This window comes from Rhinoraja longicauda, chromosome 19 (assembly GCF_053455715.1).
Source record: "Rhinoraja longicauda isolate Sanriku21f chromosome 19, sRhiLon1.1, whole genome shotgun sequence".
NCBI lineage: Eukaryota > Metazoa > Chordata > Chondrichthyes > Rajiformes > Arhynchobatidae > Rhinoraja > Rhinoraja longicauda.
In genome coordinates this window covers 8,389,248-8,404,977 of record NC_135971.1, presented here as the reverse complement: position 1 = coordinate 8,404,977, position 15,730 = coordinate 8,389,248, and the positions used below count along the sequence as shown (strand labels likewise).

The 15,730-nt window shown below is 44.7% G+C and overlaps 1 protein-coding gene and 1 pseudogene across 1 annotated transcript in view; both read left to right on the top strand.

The window, feature by feature from the left end:
* The window catches only part of LOC144602619 (uncharacterized), a 56,665-nt gene that overhangs the window by 36,434 nt on the left and 4,501 nt on the right, over positions 1–15,730 (top strand). The window contains exons 10-12 of the mRNA XM_078415749.1: positions 2,875–3,108; positions 3,770–3,792; positions 3,885–4,003. Coding sequence (XP_078271875.1) covers positions 2,875–3,108; positions 3,770–3,792; positions 3,885–4,003 — 376 coding nt within the window. The remainder of the gene's footprint in view (positions 1–2,874; positions 3,109–3,769; positions 3,793–3,884; positions 4,004–15,730) is intronic.
* Positions 7,256–10,243, top strand: LOC144602521 (E3 ubiquitin-protein ligase TRIM39 pseudogene; annotated as a pseudogene).

The window sequence follows — 15,730 nt, the reverse complement described above, 5'->3', positions numbered from 1 at the left end:
CATTATATTGCATCTGCCATGCATTTGCCCACTCCTAATCTATCCAAGTCACTCTGCAGCCTCCTAGCATCCTCCTCGCAGCTAATACTACCACCCAGCTTCGTGTCATCCGCAAACTTAGAGATGTTGCATTCAATTCCCTCGTCCAAATCATTAATATATATTGTAAATAACTGGGGTCCCAGCACTGAGCTTTGCGGTACCCCACTAGTCACTGCCTGCCATTCCGAAAAGGACCCGTTTATTCCTACTCTTTGCTTCCTGTCCACCAACCAATTCTCTATCCACCTCAACACTGAACCCCCAATACCGTGTGCTTTAAGTTTGAACCCCAATCTCCTATGTGGGACCTTGTCGAAGGCCTTCTGAAAGTCCAGATATAACACATCGACTGGTTCTCCCTTATTCACTCTACTACTTACATCCTCAAAAAATTCTATAAGATTCGTCAGGCATGATTTGCCTTTCATAAATCCATGCTGACTTTGTCTGATGATTTCACCACTTTCCAAATGTGATGCTATCACATCTTTAATAACTGACTCTAGCATTTTCCCCACAAACGATGTTAGGCTAACTGGTCTATAATTCCCCGTTTTCTCTCTCCCTCCCTTTTTAAAAAGTGGGGTTACATTAGCTACCCTCCAATCCTCAGGAACTACTCCAGAATCTAAAGAGTTTTGAAAAATTATCACTAATGCATCCACTATTTCTGAGGCTACTTCCTTAAGCACTCTGGGATGCAGCTTATTTGGCCCTGGGGATTTATCGGCCTTTAATCCATTTAATTTACCTAACACCACTTCCCGACTAACCTGGATTACCCTCAGTTCCTCCATCTCGTTAGACCCCCGGTCCCCTGCTATTTCCGGCAGATTGTTTATGTCTTCCCTAGTGAAGACAGAACCAAAGTAGTTGTTCAATTGGTCTGCCATCTCCTTGTTCCCTATGATCAATTCACCTGTTTCCGACTGCAAGAGGCCTACATTTGTCATTAACTAGTCTTTTACTCTTCACATATCTATAAAAGCTTTTGCAGTCAGTTTTTATGTTCCCTGTCAGTTTTCTCTCAAAATCTATTTTCCCTTTCCTAATTAAGCCCTCCTCTGCTGGACTCTGAATTTCTCCCAGTCCTCTGGTATGATACTTTTTCAGGCTAATTTATATGCTTCATCTTTTGTTCTAATACTATCCTTGATTTCCCTTGTTAGCCACGGATGCACTACCATTCCTGGATTGTTCTTTTGCCAAACTGGGATGAACAATTGTTGTAGTTCATCCATGCAATCTTTAAATGCCTTCCATTGCATGTCCACCGTCAACCCTTTAAGTATAAATTGCCAGTCTATCTTGGACAATTCACGCCTCATACCCTCAAAGTTACCTTTCTTTAAGTTCAGAACACTTGTTTCTGAATTGACTTTGTCACTCTCCATCCTAATGAAGAACTCCACCATATTATGGTCACTTTTGCCCAAGGGGCCTTGCACAACAAGACTGCTAACTAACCCTTCCTCATTACTCAATACCCAGTCTAGAATGGCCTGCTCCCTCGTTGGTTCCTCGACATGTTGGTTTAGAAAACCATCTCGCAAACATTCCAAGAAATCCTCTTCCTCAGCACCCCTGCCAATTAGGTTCACCCAATCTATATGTAGATTGAAGTCACCCATTATAACTGCTGCACCTTTAGTGCACACATTCCTAATTTCCTGTTTGATGCCATCCCCAACCTCACTACTGCTGTTAGGTGGCCTGTACACAACTCCCACTAGCGTTTTCTGCCCCTTAGTGTTTCGCAGCTCTACCCATATCGATTCCACATCCTCCGAGCTAATGTCCTTCCTTTCCACTGCGTTAATCTCCTCTCTGACCAGCAACGCTACCCCACCTCCTTTTCCTTTCTGTCTATCCCGCCTGAATATAGAATATCCCTGGATGTTGAGCTCCCAGCCTTGGTCACCCTGGAGCCATGTCTCCGTAATCCCAACTACATCATAATCATTAACAACTATCTCCACATTTAATTCATCCACCTTATTATGTATACTCCTTGCATTGAGACACAAAGCCTCCAGGCTTGTTTTTATAACACTCTTGCCCCTTATATAATTATGTTGCAAAGTGGTCCTTTTTGATTTTTGCCCTGGATTTGTCTGCCTGCCATTTTTACTTTTCACCTTGTTACCTATTGTTTCTACCCTCGTTTTATACCCCTCTGTCTCTCTACTCTTGTTCCCATCCCCCTGCCATATTAGTTTAAATCCTCCCCGACAGCACTAGCAAACACTCCTCCAAGGACATTGGTTCCATTCCAGCTCAGGTGCAGACCGTCCTGTTTGTACAGGTCCCACCTCCCCCAGAACTGGTTAGACTGGTTAGAGATAAGGGGAACGAGGGACATAGAGTAGAGGATGACGCAGAGAAATAAAGAACAATGAATAAAAGATATGCAAAGAAGTAACGACGATAAAGGAAACAGGCCATTGTTAGCTGTTTATGGGGTGAAAGCGAGAAGTTAGTGCGACTTGGGTGGGGGAGGGATAGAGAGAGAGGGATTGCCGGGGCTACCTGAAGTGAGAGAAGTCAATATTAATGGGCTGAAAGCTGCCCAAGCGAAATATGAGATGCTGTTTCTCCAATTTTGCAATTAGCCTCCCTCTGACAATGGAGGAGACCTAGGACAGAAAGGTCAGTGTGGGAATGGGAAGGAGAATTAAAAGAGAATTAAACTTAGTTTCTGGAAAATGTGAGAGAATTTGATTGATTAGATAATTCTGAGAACCGGACGCTGATGGGCTAACTGGTCACTTATTCTGTAAGCAAACACAATACAGAAATATATTATGTTAATCTTCAGCATTCATTTGACAGGAAGAGTCACACAGCCTTCAGTCCCATGTCACATCCCAGTTTGCTGAACTGCACCAGATTATCACGGAGAAAGAAAAGTACTTCCTCAAAGATATACGCGAAGATGAGGAGCAGATTCTAAATCCAATGGAGAAAAATCTTCGGGAGATTCAAGAGAATTTAAATTCTATCCAGGAGGAACTCCTGCGTTTACAGGAACGGATGGAACAAAAAGACAGCGTGAAATTTCTAGAGGTAAGGAAGTCTATTTAAATTTGCTTCTATAAATGTGCACTATCACAAAATGGCGTCTAATATATTTGAAACAAATTCAACTATGTTGTCTATTGTCTATGCATCTGCAGTTCCTTCCTACATATCACTAACATCATATTCAATAGACAAGAGACAACAAGTGCAGAAGTAGACCAGACAGCCCTTCGAGCCAGCAACTCCATTCAATGTGATCATGGCTGATCATTCTCAATCAGTACCCCGTTCCTGCCTTCTCCCCATACCCCCTGACTCCGCTATCCTTAAGAGCTCTATCTTGCTCTCTCTTGAAAGCATCCAGAGAAATGTCCTCCACTGCCTTCTGAGGCAGAGAATTCCACAGATTCACAACTCTCTGGCTGAAAAAGTTTCTCCTCATCTCCGTTCTAAATGGTCTACCCCTTATTCGGCTGAAACGCACACCCTGTCCAGACTATCCTGTCAGCATCGTGTAATTTTTAGAATAATTTTTATACTTCCTTCATCGGTTCTATGTCTGCAATATCATTATACTTCTCTGTGTGTCAGTGGGGGTGAGAGTGGAGAAATGGGATTTTTTAACACCTCGTAATAATCTGGGTGAAATTCGTGCTCTCAGTAGTTCCTTCTTGGTCAATTCAGTCTTGTGTTTTATTTATTTCAGGAGGAAGCTGTTCGCAAGCGAAGGTAGGGCATGTTCTTCACTGAAACTCTGCATGTAACATATTTCCTCATAAACATCAATGCACAATTTGTAATCAGCTATTTAATATTTGCAGGATTAGTGATGAGATCCATACATTGTCAGTGACAGATGGTGCCATAACGGCTGAAAAATTCAACCACCTCTTTTTGTTGAAGGCAGCGCTGATAGAAACGTTTGACTCCATTAAACAAGGTAAAACATATGGACTTATTTCACTTGGTTTGTGGGAACACATTGATGTTTTTATGTGATGCAAAGAGTGGAATTGTATAGACAATAGACAATAGGTGCAGGAGGAGGCCATTCGGCCCATCAAGCCAGCACCGCCATTCAATGTGATCGTGGCTGATCATTCACAATCAGTACCCCGTTCCTGCCCTCTCCCCACACCCCCTGACTCCACTATCCTTAAGAGCTCTATCTAACTCTCTCTTGAAAGCATCCAGAAAATTGGCCTCCACTACCTTCTGAGGCAGAGAATTCCACAGATTTACAACTCTCTGAGTGAAAAAGTTTTTCCTCATCTCCGTTCCAAATGGCCTACCCCTTATTATAGACAATAGACAATAGGTGCAGGAGTAGGCCATTCAGCCCTTCGAGCCAGCACCGCCATTTAATGAGATCATGGCTGATCACTCTCAATCAGTACCCAGTTCCTGCCTTCTCCCCATACCCCCTCACTCCGCTATCCTAAAGAGCTCTATCCAGCTCTCTCTTGAAAGCATCCAACGAACTGGCCTCCACTGCCTTCTGAGGCAGAGAATTCCACACCTTCACCATTCTCTGACTGAAAATGTTCTTCCTCATCTCCGTTCTAAATGGCCTACCCCTTATTCTTAAACTGTGGCCCCTTGTTCTGGACTCCCCCAACATTGGGAACATGTTTCCTGCCTCTAATTTGTCCAATCCCCTATATTTCAATAAGATCCCCCCTCATCCTTCTAAATTCCAGTGTATACAAGCCTAATTGCTCCAGCCTTTCAACATACGACAGTCCCGCCATTCCGGGAATTAACCTAGTGAACCTACGCTGCACGCCCTCAATAGCAAGAATATCCTTCCTCAAATTTGGAGACCAACACTGCACACAGTGCTCCAGGTGCGGTCTCACCAGGGCCCGGTACAACTGTAGAAGGACCTCTTTGCTCCTATACTCAACTCCTCTTGTTATGAAGGCCAACATTCCATTGGCTTTCTTCACTGCCTGCTGCACCTGCATGCTTCCTTTCAGTGACTGATGCACTAGGACACCCAGATCTCGTTGAACATCCCCTCTTCCTAACTTGACACCATTCAGATAATAATCTGCCTTTCTATTCTTACTTCCAAAGTGAATAACCTCACACTTATCTACATTAAACTGCATCTGCCATGTATCCGCCCACTCACACAACCTGTCGAAGTCACCCTGCAGCCTTATTGCATCTTCCTCACAATTCACACTACCCCCCAGCTTAGTATCATCTGCAAATTTGCTAATGGTACTTTTAATCCCTTCATCTAAGTCATTGATGTATATCGTAAATAGCTGGGGTCCCAGCACCGAACCTTTTGGTATCCCACTGGTCACTGCCTGCCATTCCGAAAGGGACCCATTTATCCCCACTCTTTGCTTTCTGTCTGTCAACCAATTTTCTATCCATGTCAGTACCCTACCCCCAATACCATGTGCTCTAATTTTGCCCACTAATCTCCTATGTGGGACCTTGTCGAAGGCTTTCTGAAAGTCGAGGTACACCACATCCACTGATTCTCCCCTGTCAATTTTCCTAGTTACATCCTCAAAAAATTCCAGTAGATTTGTCAAGCATGATTTCCCCTTCGTAAATCCATGCTGACTCGGAATAATCCTGTTACTGCTATCCAAATGCTCAGCAATTTCGTCTTTTATAATTGACTCCAGCATCTTCCCCACCACTGATGTCAGACTAACTGGTCTATAATTACCCATTTTCTCTCTCCCTCCTTTCTTAAAAAGTGGGATAACATTTGCTATCCTCCAATCCACAGGAACTGATCCTGAATCTATAGAACATTGAAAAATGATCTCCAATGCTTCCACTATTTCTAGAGCCACCTCCTTAAGTACCCTGGGATGCAGACCATCAGGCCCTAGGGATTTATCAGCCTTCAGTCCCATCAGTCTACCCAAAACCATTTCCTGCCTAATGTGGATTTCCTTCAGTTCCTCCATCACCCTAGGTTCTCCGGCCCCTAGAACATTTGGGAGATTGTGTGTATCTTCCTCAGTGAAGACAGATCCAAAGTAACGGTTTAACTCGTCTGCCATTTCTTTGTTCCCCATAATAAATTCCCCTGCTTCTGTCTTCAAGGGACCCACATTTGCCTTGACTATTTTTTTCCTCTTCACATACCTAAAAAAACTTTTGCTATCCTCCTTTATATTATTGGCTAGTTTACCCTCGTACCTCATCTTTTCTCCCCGTATTGCCTTCTTAGTCATCTTCTGTTGCTCTTTAAAAGAGTCCCAATCCTCTGTCTTCCCACTTATATGTGTGATACACATATATACCCAGAGGGAAATCAGCATCACTCACCCTGTCTCACCTGTCAGTGACCGCAGACTCATGTTAACTCAGGTCTGTCCCCTGTTGGACTCCTGGCTGGTGACCTTTCTGTCCCAGGTCTCCATTGTCAGAGTGACGCTGAACGCAAATTGGAGGAACAGCATCTCATATTTCGCTTGCGCACCTTGCAGCCCAATGGTCTGAATGTCGATTTCTCTCACTTCAGGTTGCCCCGGCATTCCTTCTCTCTCTATCCTTCCCCCACCCATGTCGCACTAGGTTCTCGTTTTCACCCGGCAAACAGCTAACAATGGCCTGTTTCCTTTATCATCGTTACTTTTTTTGACTATCTTCCATTGATTGTTCTTTATCTCTCCACGTCATCGTCTATATCTCTCGTTTCCCTTCTCCCTAACCAGTCTGAAGAAGGGTTTGGACCCGAAACGTCACCCATTCCTTCTCTCCAGAGATGCTCCCTGTCCGGCTGAGTTACTCCAGCTTTTTTGTGTCTGTCTTCGGTTTAAACCAGCATCTGCAGTTTCTCCTTCTTACACACATATATACAAACAGATCAATGCACAAACACATCGAGGTATACAGAAACACAGAAACAGATTGTGAGACATACGGACAGAGTGGGACAACTGGTCATAAAAACAGACACATGGTTCCAGTGGTAATATTGTGGTATGATGATGAAAGGGAAATAATTGGCGGATAATTAATGCAGCAAAGATTGACAAGTCTAGTTTTAAAGATGATAATTTTGCTATATGAGGCGTGTTTGAGTGGCCTAGGCCTGTATTGCGGAGAGTTTAGAAGGTGTAAATCGTAGAGGGCATATGATCAAGGAAACAGTACGAAAATATAACGGAGGATTGTAAGGATTTTAAAAATACACGTAACATCTAAGAATATGCTTCCAGAGGGCACTGCAGTAGCAGCGATCACACCGATGTTTAAGAGTTATTTACACAGCCACTCCAGGGAACGTGGGATAGGCACGGGCAAGGAAAAGAGGGAAACGGGCCATGTGCAACCAAATGGGATTAGTTTATGTTCATAGGCATAATGGATGGCGCTGATATGCTGGGCCAAAGGGCGTGTACCTGTTCTGTATGTTTCTATTGGGGGAAGGATATTCTTGCTATTGAGGGCGTGCAGCGTAGGTTTACTAGGTTAATTCCCGGAATGGCGGGACTGTCATATGTTGAAAGACTGGAGTGACTAGGCTTGTATACACTGGAATTTACAACGATGAGAGGGGACGTTATCGAAAAATATAAGATTATTAAGGGATTGGACACGTTAGAGGCAGGAAACATATTCCCAATGTTGGGGGAGTCCGGAACCAGGGGCCACAGTTTAAGAAAAAGGGGTAGACCATTTAGAAAGGAGATGAGGACAAACTTTTTCAGTAAGAGAGTTGTAGATCTGTGGAATTCTCTGCCTCCGAAGGCAGTGGAGGCCAATTCTCTCAGTGCATTCAAGAGAGAGCTAGATAGAGCTCTTAAGTATAGCGGAGACAGGAGGTGTGGGGAGAAGGCAGGAACGGGGTACTGATTGAGAATGATCAGCCATGATCACATTGAATAGTGGTGCTGGCTCGAAGGGCCGAATGGCCTACTCCTGCGTCTATAGTCTATTGTCTATGTTCTATGTTAAAGAGAAAGTGAGGAGATCTCAGTGAAACACAAAGTTCTACTTGACTTAACAGGCAGCATGATGGAAGGATCTTTCCCTTTCCTGGGGTGTCCAGAGCAGAGGTTATTATCTCAGAATAGGAAGTAGGTTTTATAGGACAGAGATAAGGAGATATTTCCGCTCTCAGAGGATGGTAGACCTTTGGGATTCGCCACATCGGATGGCAGTAAAGGCTCAGTGATTCACTTCATTCAGTCCCAGTCTACTGCAGAGAAATGGACCCTTCGACCCACTATCTCTATTCCGATCTTATTACACACCTACATCAATCCCATTGGTTCACAACATGTCAACGCCCTTATATACCTCGTACAAGTGTCTGTCTAAATGACTCTTGAAATTAGTGATTCCACCTCCTCCAACGGGATCACGTTCCAGGTATCAACTACTCTCTGTGCAAGAGATTTATCCCTCACATCTATATACTAAAACTCTCGCTTGTTTGTTTGTTTGTTCCTGAACTACAGCCAAAACGGTACACGATAGCGCCCCAATTTGTGGCCCACCTTACTCACCGTCGTCCCTTTGGTGCTAATGGAAGAAGTTTCATTGAAATCAGTGTTATATTTTTAAAGTTATTCCCATTTTAAAGTTTAAATCTATCTCCTAGGGAGGGTGGAGGATGGAGGATAAGGGGGGTTGATGGGGGAGGGGAAGGGGAGAGGGGAGGGTGAGTGGAGGGAGTGGGGTGGGGGATGGTGGGTTGGAGGAGGGGAGCGGGTAGAGGGAGGGGGAAGGAGGGGGGAGGAGAGGGTGCTGCACCAATGCAGTATAGATTTGGGTCCAACGGGTCCACTTGGTCTATTCTTCTTTAAAACTCCTTCCTCTCAGTTTAAACCAATAACCTTGTTTTTGATACCATTAAGATGGGGAACTGAATCTGACTAACTAACCCCTCTCTGTCTCTCGTAAACTTGTAAAGTTATCCCAGGTCTCCAAATCAGCATTATTCAAGTCCTCCAATGGAGGCAACATCCTGGTGAATCTCCTTTGCACTCTCTCCAGCACAGCCACATCTTTCCTCATTTTTAATAACCTCCAGTAAACATTTAACTCCTCAACTGCCCCGCCAATCTAGCCCCCATTTTCACCACCATAAGCAAAAGCACTCAATATCACGCCCGCACACCCATCCGCCCACTATTTCTCCTATCTCCTCTCTCCCAATTCCATCTGCTTGCCCACGACATATCAGCATGGAGGCAACCAATGGAGGCAACTTCCCGGTGAATCTCCTTTGCAATCTCTCCAGCACAGTCACATCTTTCCCCCTGTATTACCAAAATATAACGACCTAATTTTTAATTACCTCCAGTAGACATTTAACTCCTCAACTGTCCCGCCAATCAAGCCCCCATTTTCACTCAATATCACGCCCGCACACCCATCCGCCCACCATTTCTCCTACCTCCTCTCTCACAATTGCATCTGCTTGCCCACGACATACCACAACTCTCGCCTCCACCTCACGAGAAAATATCCGGGAAGGATTTCTGTTGTCCATCTTACGTGGTAGGGGGAGGGGGAAAGAAAACTCCGGACAGATTTTCAGTTGTCCGCCCGCCTGTGCCTGAGGCCGAGCGGCTTCTCCCCCGGTCCCGGGGCCGCGCTCCCCGAGTCTCCCCCCGACCCCCGGGGACTCTCTGATTCTCTGCTTCTCCCCCCAGTCTCCGTCACCCTGGATGTGGAAACAGCGCATGCGCGGCTCGAGGTGTCTGAGGATCGGAAGAGGGTGAGACGGACCGGGACCCGGAGGAGTCTCCCTGACACCGGGAAGAGGTTTACAGTCCAGGCGTGTGTGCTGGGATCGCAGGGATTCACATCGGGGAGACATTACTGGGAGGTGGAGGTGGCGGGGAGTGAGAGCTGGAGTCTGGGAGTCGCCGTAGAGTCTGTGGAGAGGAAGAGACCAGTCAGACTGACCCCGGAGAATGGAGTCTGGAGGATCAGGCGGCGGGATGACGCGTTTTTTGCATTCACCTCCCCTTCATCCCGTCTCCCCGCCCGTCCCATCCCCGGGAGGGTGGGAGTTTATCTCAGTTACGAGTCCGGGACAGTTTCATTTTACGACGCGGACACCAAGTCCCATCTCCACACCTTCACTAGGAATAAATTCACGGAGAAACTTTATCCTTTTTTCGGGATCTGGGATGTAAACCAGTGGCTGAGAATCTGCTCCGGTTTCGCTCCGTGTCAGTAATTAACAAATTCTATCAATCCTTCACCAGCACCTGGAATATAGTTAAATCACCTCTGTTCCGGGAATCGATGACCATAAAACTCCTGGACTGCCGCCTGTGATGATAATAATAATAATAACAATAATAATAAATTCATTTAATTGTCCCACACCGTGGAAATTTGCAGTGTTACAGCAGCAATGTGGATAACAGGAGACACTCATTATAAATAAAAAATAAAGACAAGGATAAATTGTCATCAGTTTATTGTGTATTCCTTAACTGTTACTGTTGACTGGTCTGTTGGGAGCAGTGCTGGTTGTGCAGTCTCACAGCAGCGGGAAGGAAGGACCTCAGATATCTCAAGTTAAAGAGCAAATCGGAGCTCGGTGCCTCTGTAGTCACAAGAGACTGCAGATACTGGAATCTTCAACAAAAGACAAAGTGCTGGAGTAACTCAGTGAGTCACACAGCGTCTGTGGAGGGAATTGGACAGACGAGGTTTCAGATTGGGACCCTTCTTCAGCTTATCCGCCCCCTTGTACTCCGCCTTTTCCTCGTCCTCTTAGATTGCGTTATTGTCACAGGCGCTGCTCTCGGGTCGGTGAATTCACCCAGCATCCAAATCTGCTCGTTCTCTCGACCTAAGGCCCCGACCCCCCCCCCCCCCCCCTCACCCCGACGCGCCCCGGCAACTGTCCAACAACTAATAAGAAAGGCAATGGGATGTTGCCTTCATTACGAGAGGATTTGAGTTGAGCAAGGAGATCCTACTGCAGTTGTACAGAGCCCTGGCGAGACCACACCTGGAGTATTGTGTGCAAGTTTGGTCCCCTAATTTGAGGAAGGACATTATTGCTATTACCAGAGTGCTGCGTAGGTTCACCAGGTTAATTTCCGGGATGGCGGGACAGACGTAAGATGAAAGACTGGGCCGACTGGGCTTGTATTCGCTGGAATTTAGAAGAATGAGAGGGGATCTTACAGAAACATATAAAATTCTTAGAGGATTGGACAGGGTAGATGCAGGAAAAATGTTCCCGATGTTGGAGGAGTCCAGAACCAGGGGTCAAAGTTTGAGAATAAGGGGTCGGCCATTTAGTACTGAGATGAGGAAAAACCTTTTCACCCAGAGAGCTGTGAATCTGCGGAATTCTCTGCCACAGAAGGCAGTGGAGGCCAATTCACTGGATGTTTTCAAGAGAGAGTTAGATTTAGCTCTTAGGGCTCAGGGAATTAAGGGATATGGGGAAAAATCCAGAGTACTGATTTTGGATGATCAGCCATGATCATATTGAATGGTGGTGCTGGCTCGAAGGGCCGAACGACCTACTCCTGCACCTATTTTCTATGTTTCTATAATCGAGCAATTATTTATTCATTGTCGCGAAGTTTCAAGAGTTTTATTGTCATGTGTCTAGCGACGGAATAAATATTTGCAGCAGGCCAACAGATATGTTGATATATTACCCTGTAAAAAAAAACCATAATAAACCATGATGTACTTACTTCTGTGTTTATCTTCTTCTTACCATCCGCCAAGAAGCAAATGGCCCTTCCTGATGGAGCAATGACTCACTTGTGACGTCTGCTAATTCCGTGAGCTGCCAATAGACAATAGGTCCCGGAGGAGTACATTCGGCCCTTCGAGCCAGCACCGCCATTCAATGTGATCATGGCTGATCATTCTCAATCAGTACCCCGTTCCTGCTTTCTCCCCATACCCCCTGACTCCGCTATCCTTAAGAGCTCTATCTAGCTCTCTCTTGAATGTATTCAGAGAATTGGCCTCCACTGCCCTCTGAGGCAGAGAATTCCACAGATTCACAACTCTCTGACTAAAAAAGTTTTTCCTCATCTCTGTTCTAAATGGCCTACCCCTTATTCTTAAACAGTGGCCCCTGGTTCTGGACTCCCCCAACATTGGGAACATGTTTCCTGCCTCTAACGTGTCCAACCCCTTAATAATCTTATACGTTTCGATAAGATCCCCTCTCATCCTTCTAAATTCCAGTGTATACAAACCTAGTCGCTCCAGTCTTTGAACATAACCTAGTCGCTCCAGTCTTTCAACATAGTCTTTCAACAGATGAGCATTTTCAGTTGACAACGCACTGAATGGAAAATGATTAATAGAACTTTATGTATAGGTCTTTAGAACAGATGTAACCCCCTTGCCAATTAGCTTATTACTACTTGAGCTCTATAGCTCTTCCAGTGTTCATTCCTATCAACTTGCATTATACTGTGTAACTAAAAATTATGACTGCAAAAAAACATTGAGGATACCAGATAAAGTTTATCAATTAATAAAAGAAATGCCCCCACCACTCACAGATGTGAAATAATTCCCTCTGATCCAATTATATTGACTAAAATCAAAGGTACATGAAAATTTATTTTCTGCTCACTTCACTTGAATGTTATTGGGTTATAATTTGTATTTTTCTCATTCTGAGGATAGAACATGCGATCATAGTTATTCTTTGCCCTATATTTCATTTTCCTGATCCAAAACTATGTCCCTTGAACTCCTTTAATATCCAGGAATCTATGAAACTGCATTTTGAATGAAGTCAGCGACTCAACCTGCACAAATAAAGACATAAAGTGCTTGAGTAACTCAACGGGTCAGACTGCATCTCTGGCGAACAAGGATTGGTGATGCTCCAGGTCGGAACCAGACTGATTGTGGTGGGGAGAGAAAAATAGAAGAGAGGGGAGTAGTTCAAGGGCTGGTAAGAGATAGGTGGATATAGGTGAGTGGGGCGGGGGTGGGGGGTTGATAGGCTGATGGTTGGACAAATGCCAGAGTTCAAAAACAGATTGTGAAGTCAGAGGAAGGAATGCAGGTGGAGGGGATGTGGCAGTGGAGAAATGGGTGCGAGTAGTCCAGGTGGGGCACAGGGGAGAGGGGAAAAGGGAAGCAAAAAAGGAGTTGTATGTAGGTTGGCTAAATAAGATTAGAGAATTCAGTGTTCATAATGTCAAGTTGTAAGGTACCCAAGCGGAATATAAGGTGGACACAAAATACTGGAGTAACTCAGCAGGTCAGACAGCATCTCTGGAGAAAATGAATCACTGACGTTTCAGGCGACACACTCCTTCAGCAACGGAATATAAGGTGCTGCTCCTCCCTTTGCATGTGGCCGCACTCAGGCAATGGAGGACAAACCAGCATCTGCAATTCCTTTGTCTACGTTAAACCTGCACAGCCCTCCTGGAGAGATAATTCCAAGGATTTGAATTCTGAAGAATTCTCCCCTCCAGCTCTTCAAGAAATAGAAACATTGAAAGTAGGTGCAGGAGTATGCCATTCGGCCCTTCGAGCCAGCACCACCATTCAATATGATCATGGCTGATCATCCAGAATCAATATCCTATTCCTGCTTTTTCCTCATATCCCTTGATTTCATTGGCCCTAAGAGCTATATCTAACTCTCTCTCTCGAATGAATGAATGAATGAATGAATAAGTTTATTGGCCAGGTACATACACATACAAGGAATGGGTCTTGGTGCCCCGCTCACAAGTAATAACACGAACATACAGTAAACAATTAAGAATAAAGCATAAAACATTAAAACATTAAGGCTACAACATTACGGTTTAAACATGTGAGTGAAATAAACCAGAGTAAAAAGAGACTACAGACTTTTGGTTATTGAGTAGAGCTACTACTCACGGAAACAAAGCTGTTTTTATGTCTGGCTGTGGCTGCTTTGACAGTCTTGAATACATCCAGTGACCTGGCCTCCACTGCCTCCTATGCCAGAGAATTCCACAGATTCACAACTCTCTGGGTGAAAAAGTTTTTCCTCATCTCAGTCCTAAATGGCCTACCCCTTATTCTCAAACTATGACCCCTGGTTCTGGACTCCCCCAACATCGGGAACATTTTTCCTGCATCTAGCCTGTCCAATCCCTCAAGAATTGTATATGTCTCTATAAGATTCTCTCTCATCCTCCTATATTCTAATAAATACATGCTTTTGGTTCTAATAAAGGACTTCTGAATGGATTGTATTTTATAGATTATGGGAGACGGATATGATCGAGAACAAACTGGTGATTTAGCATATTCCAGTCATGCTGTTAGTTGGCCTTTGTCAGGTTGCAACAGGGAACTTTAACTGAGTGCAGTTGGCATTCCCAATTGCCGAGCAATAACTCCTGCTGAAATTCAATGCATGTAGAAACCAGGATGGTGACACTCAGACCAGGGCCGTCTTAACGCATGGGCCTGATGGGCACTTGCCCGGGGGCCCCATGCTGATCTGTGTATGTTAAGTGACTTGCAATAAATAAATACTACTTTAAAAATGTAGGTTCAATAAGTGCTTTTTTCGCAACATTTTCAGTGCTTCTCACAGCGATCTGTAAGTGCTTTTCGCAACAATGTAGCACCCTAAGTCCATCGCTAAGTGCTTTTCACCGGCACGACAGGGGGGGGGGCTGGTAGGGAAAGGGGGGTGGGGGAGAGTAACGGTGGGGGCCCCAGTACACTGCTTTGCCCGGGGGCCCATAATGCTGTAAAAACGGCCCTGACTCAGACGTGAATAACGGCACTAAACGTTATTCATGTTTATCATGTATCTGCACACTTTGGATGGCTCTTTCCACTGACTGGTTAGCACACAGCAAAAGCTTTTCACTGTACCTCTGTACACATGACAATAAACTAAACTCAGACTTAGACTCAAACTCAACTGTGACACCTTTGACAATTAAATTAAGATTCACTTATGTTTTGTGTTCTGCCTATTACAGTCTTATTCTTTTCACTGTATAATTTGAGTTTTCTTGGGTTGTCTGGGTCCATATGCCTGTGTTGCTGCTGCAAGAAAGATTTTCATTGTACCTGCACCCGACCTTGCTTGTGCGTATGACAATAAATTTGTGAAGATAGGTATAAGAATATGAACCGTTACATTTAGAAAAGGTGCATGGATTCAAGTATCGGTGCAACAGGGACTGCAGTCCTTGAAGCAAAATATATTTGATTTCCAGTTGAGTAGAAGTAATTTTTTTGTTGTTGAACGGCATCCAGGCCATGCTGACAGCTTGCCAAGCAAACCGATTGTGTTTCTAATTGCCAATCTGTTGATGATTGCAGCTGGTCAGATCTGCTTGCATTGTCAGAGAGGATTTTGAGGATAAGCTTGAGTGATTCCACAGCTCAGGTGTCACTCGGTGTCACAATGACTCAGCTTGGGAGGATCCAGGGAGTTACATCCAGAAAATAGCTTTTGGGCTCTATCAATATTTAATCGGTGAAATCAAAAGCCAGCATTCTTTTTTATCAAGGAACTGCGAAGTGGCACAGTGAGGAGGGCCACTCACTCAGTGCTGGAGATAAGGGTTTGATACTGACCTTGGGTAATGCCGAGTTTGGAGTTTTGCATGTTCTCTCTAAGACCACATGGGTTTCCCCTCGGACCTAGGGTGGTCGGTGTATGAAATGAATTGCCAGAGGTGGTATTGTAGGAAGGAACTGCAGATGCTGG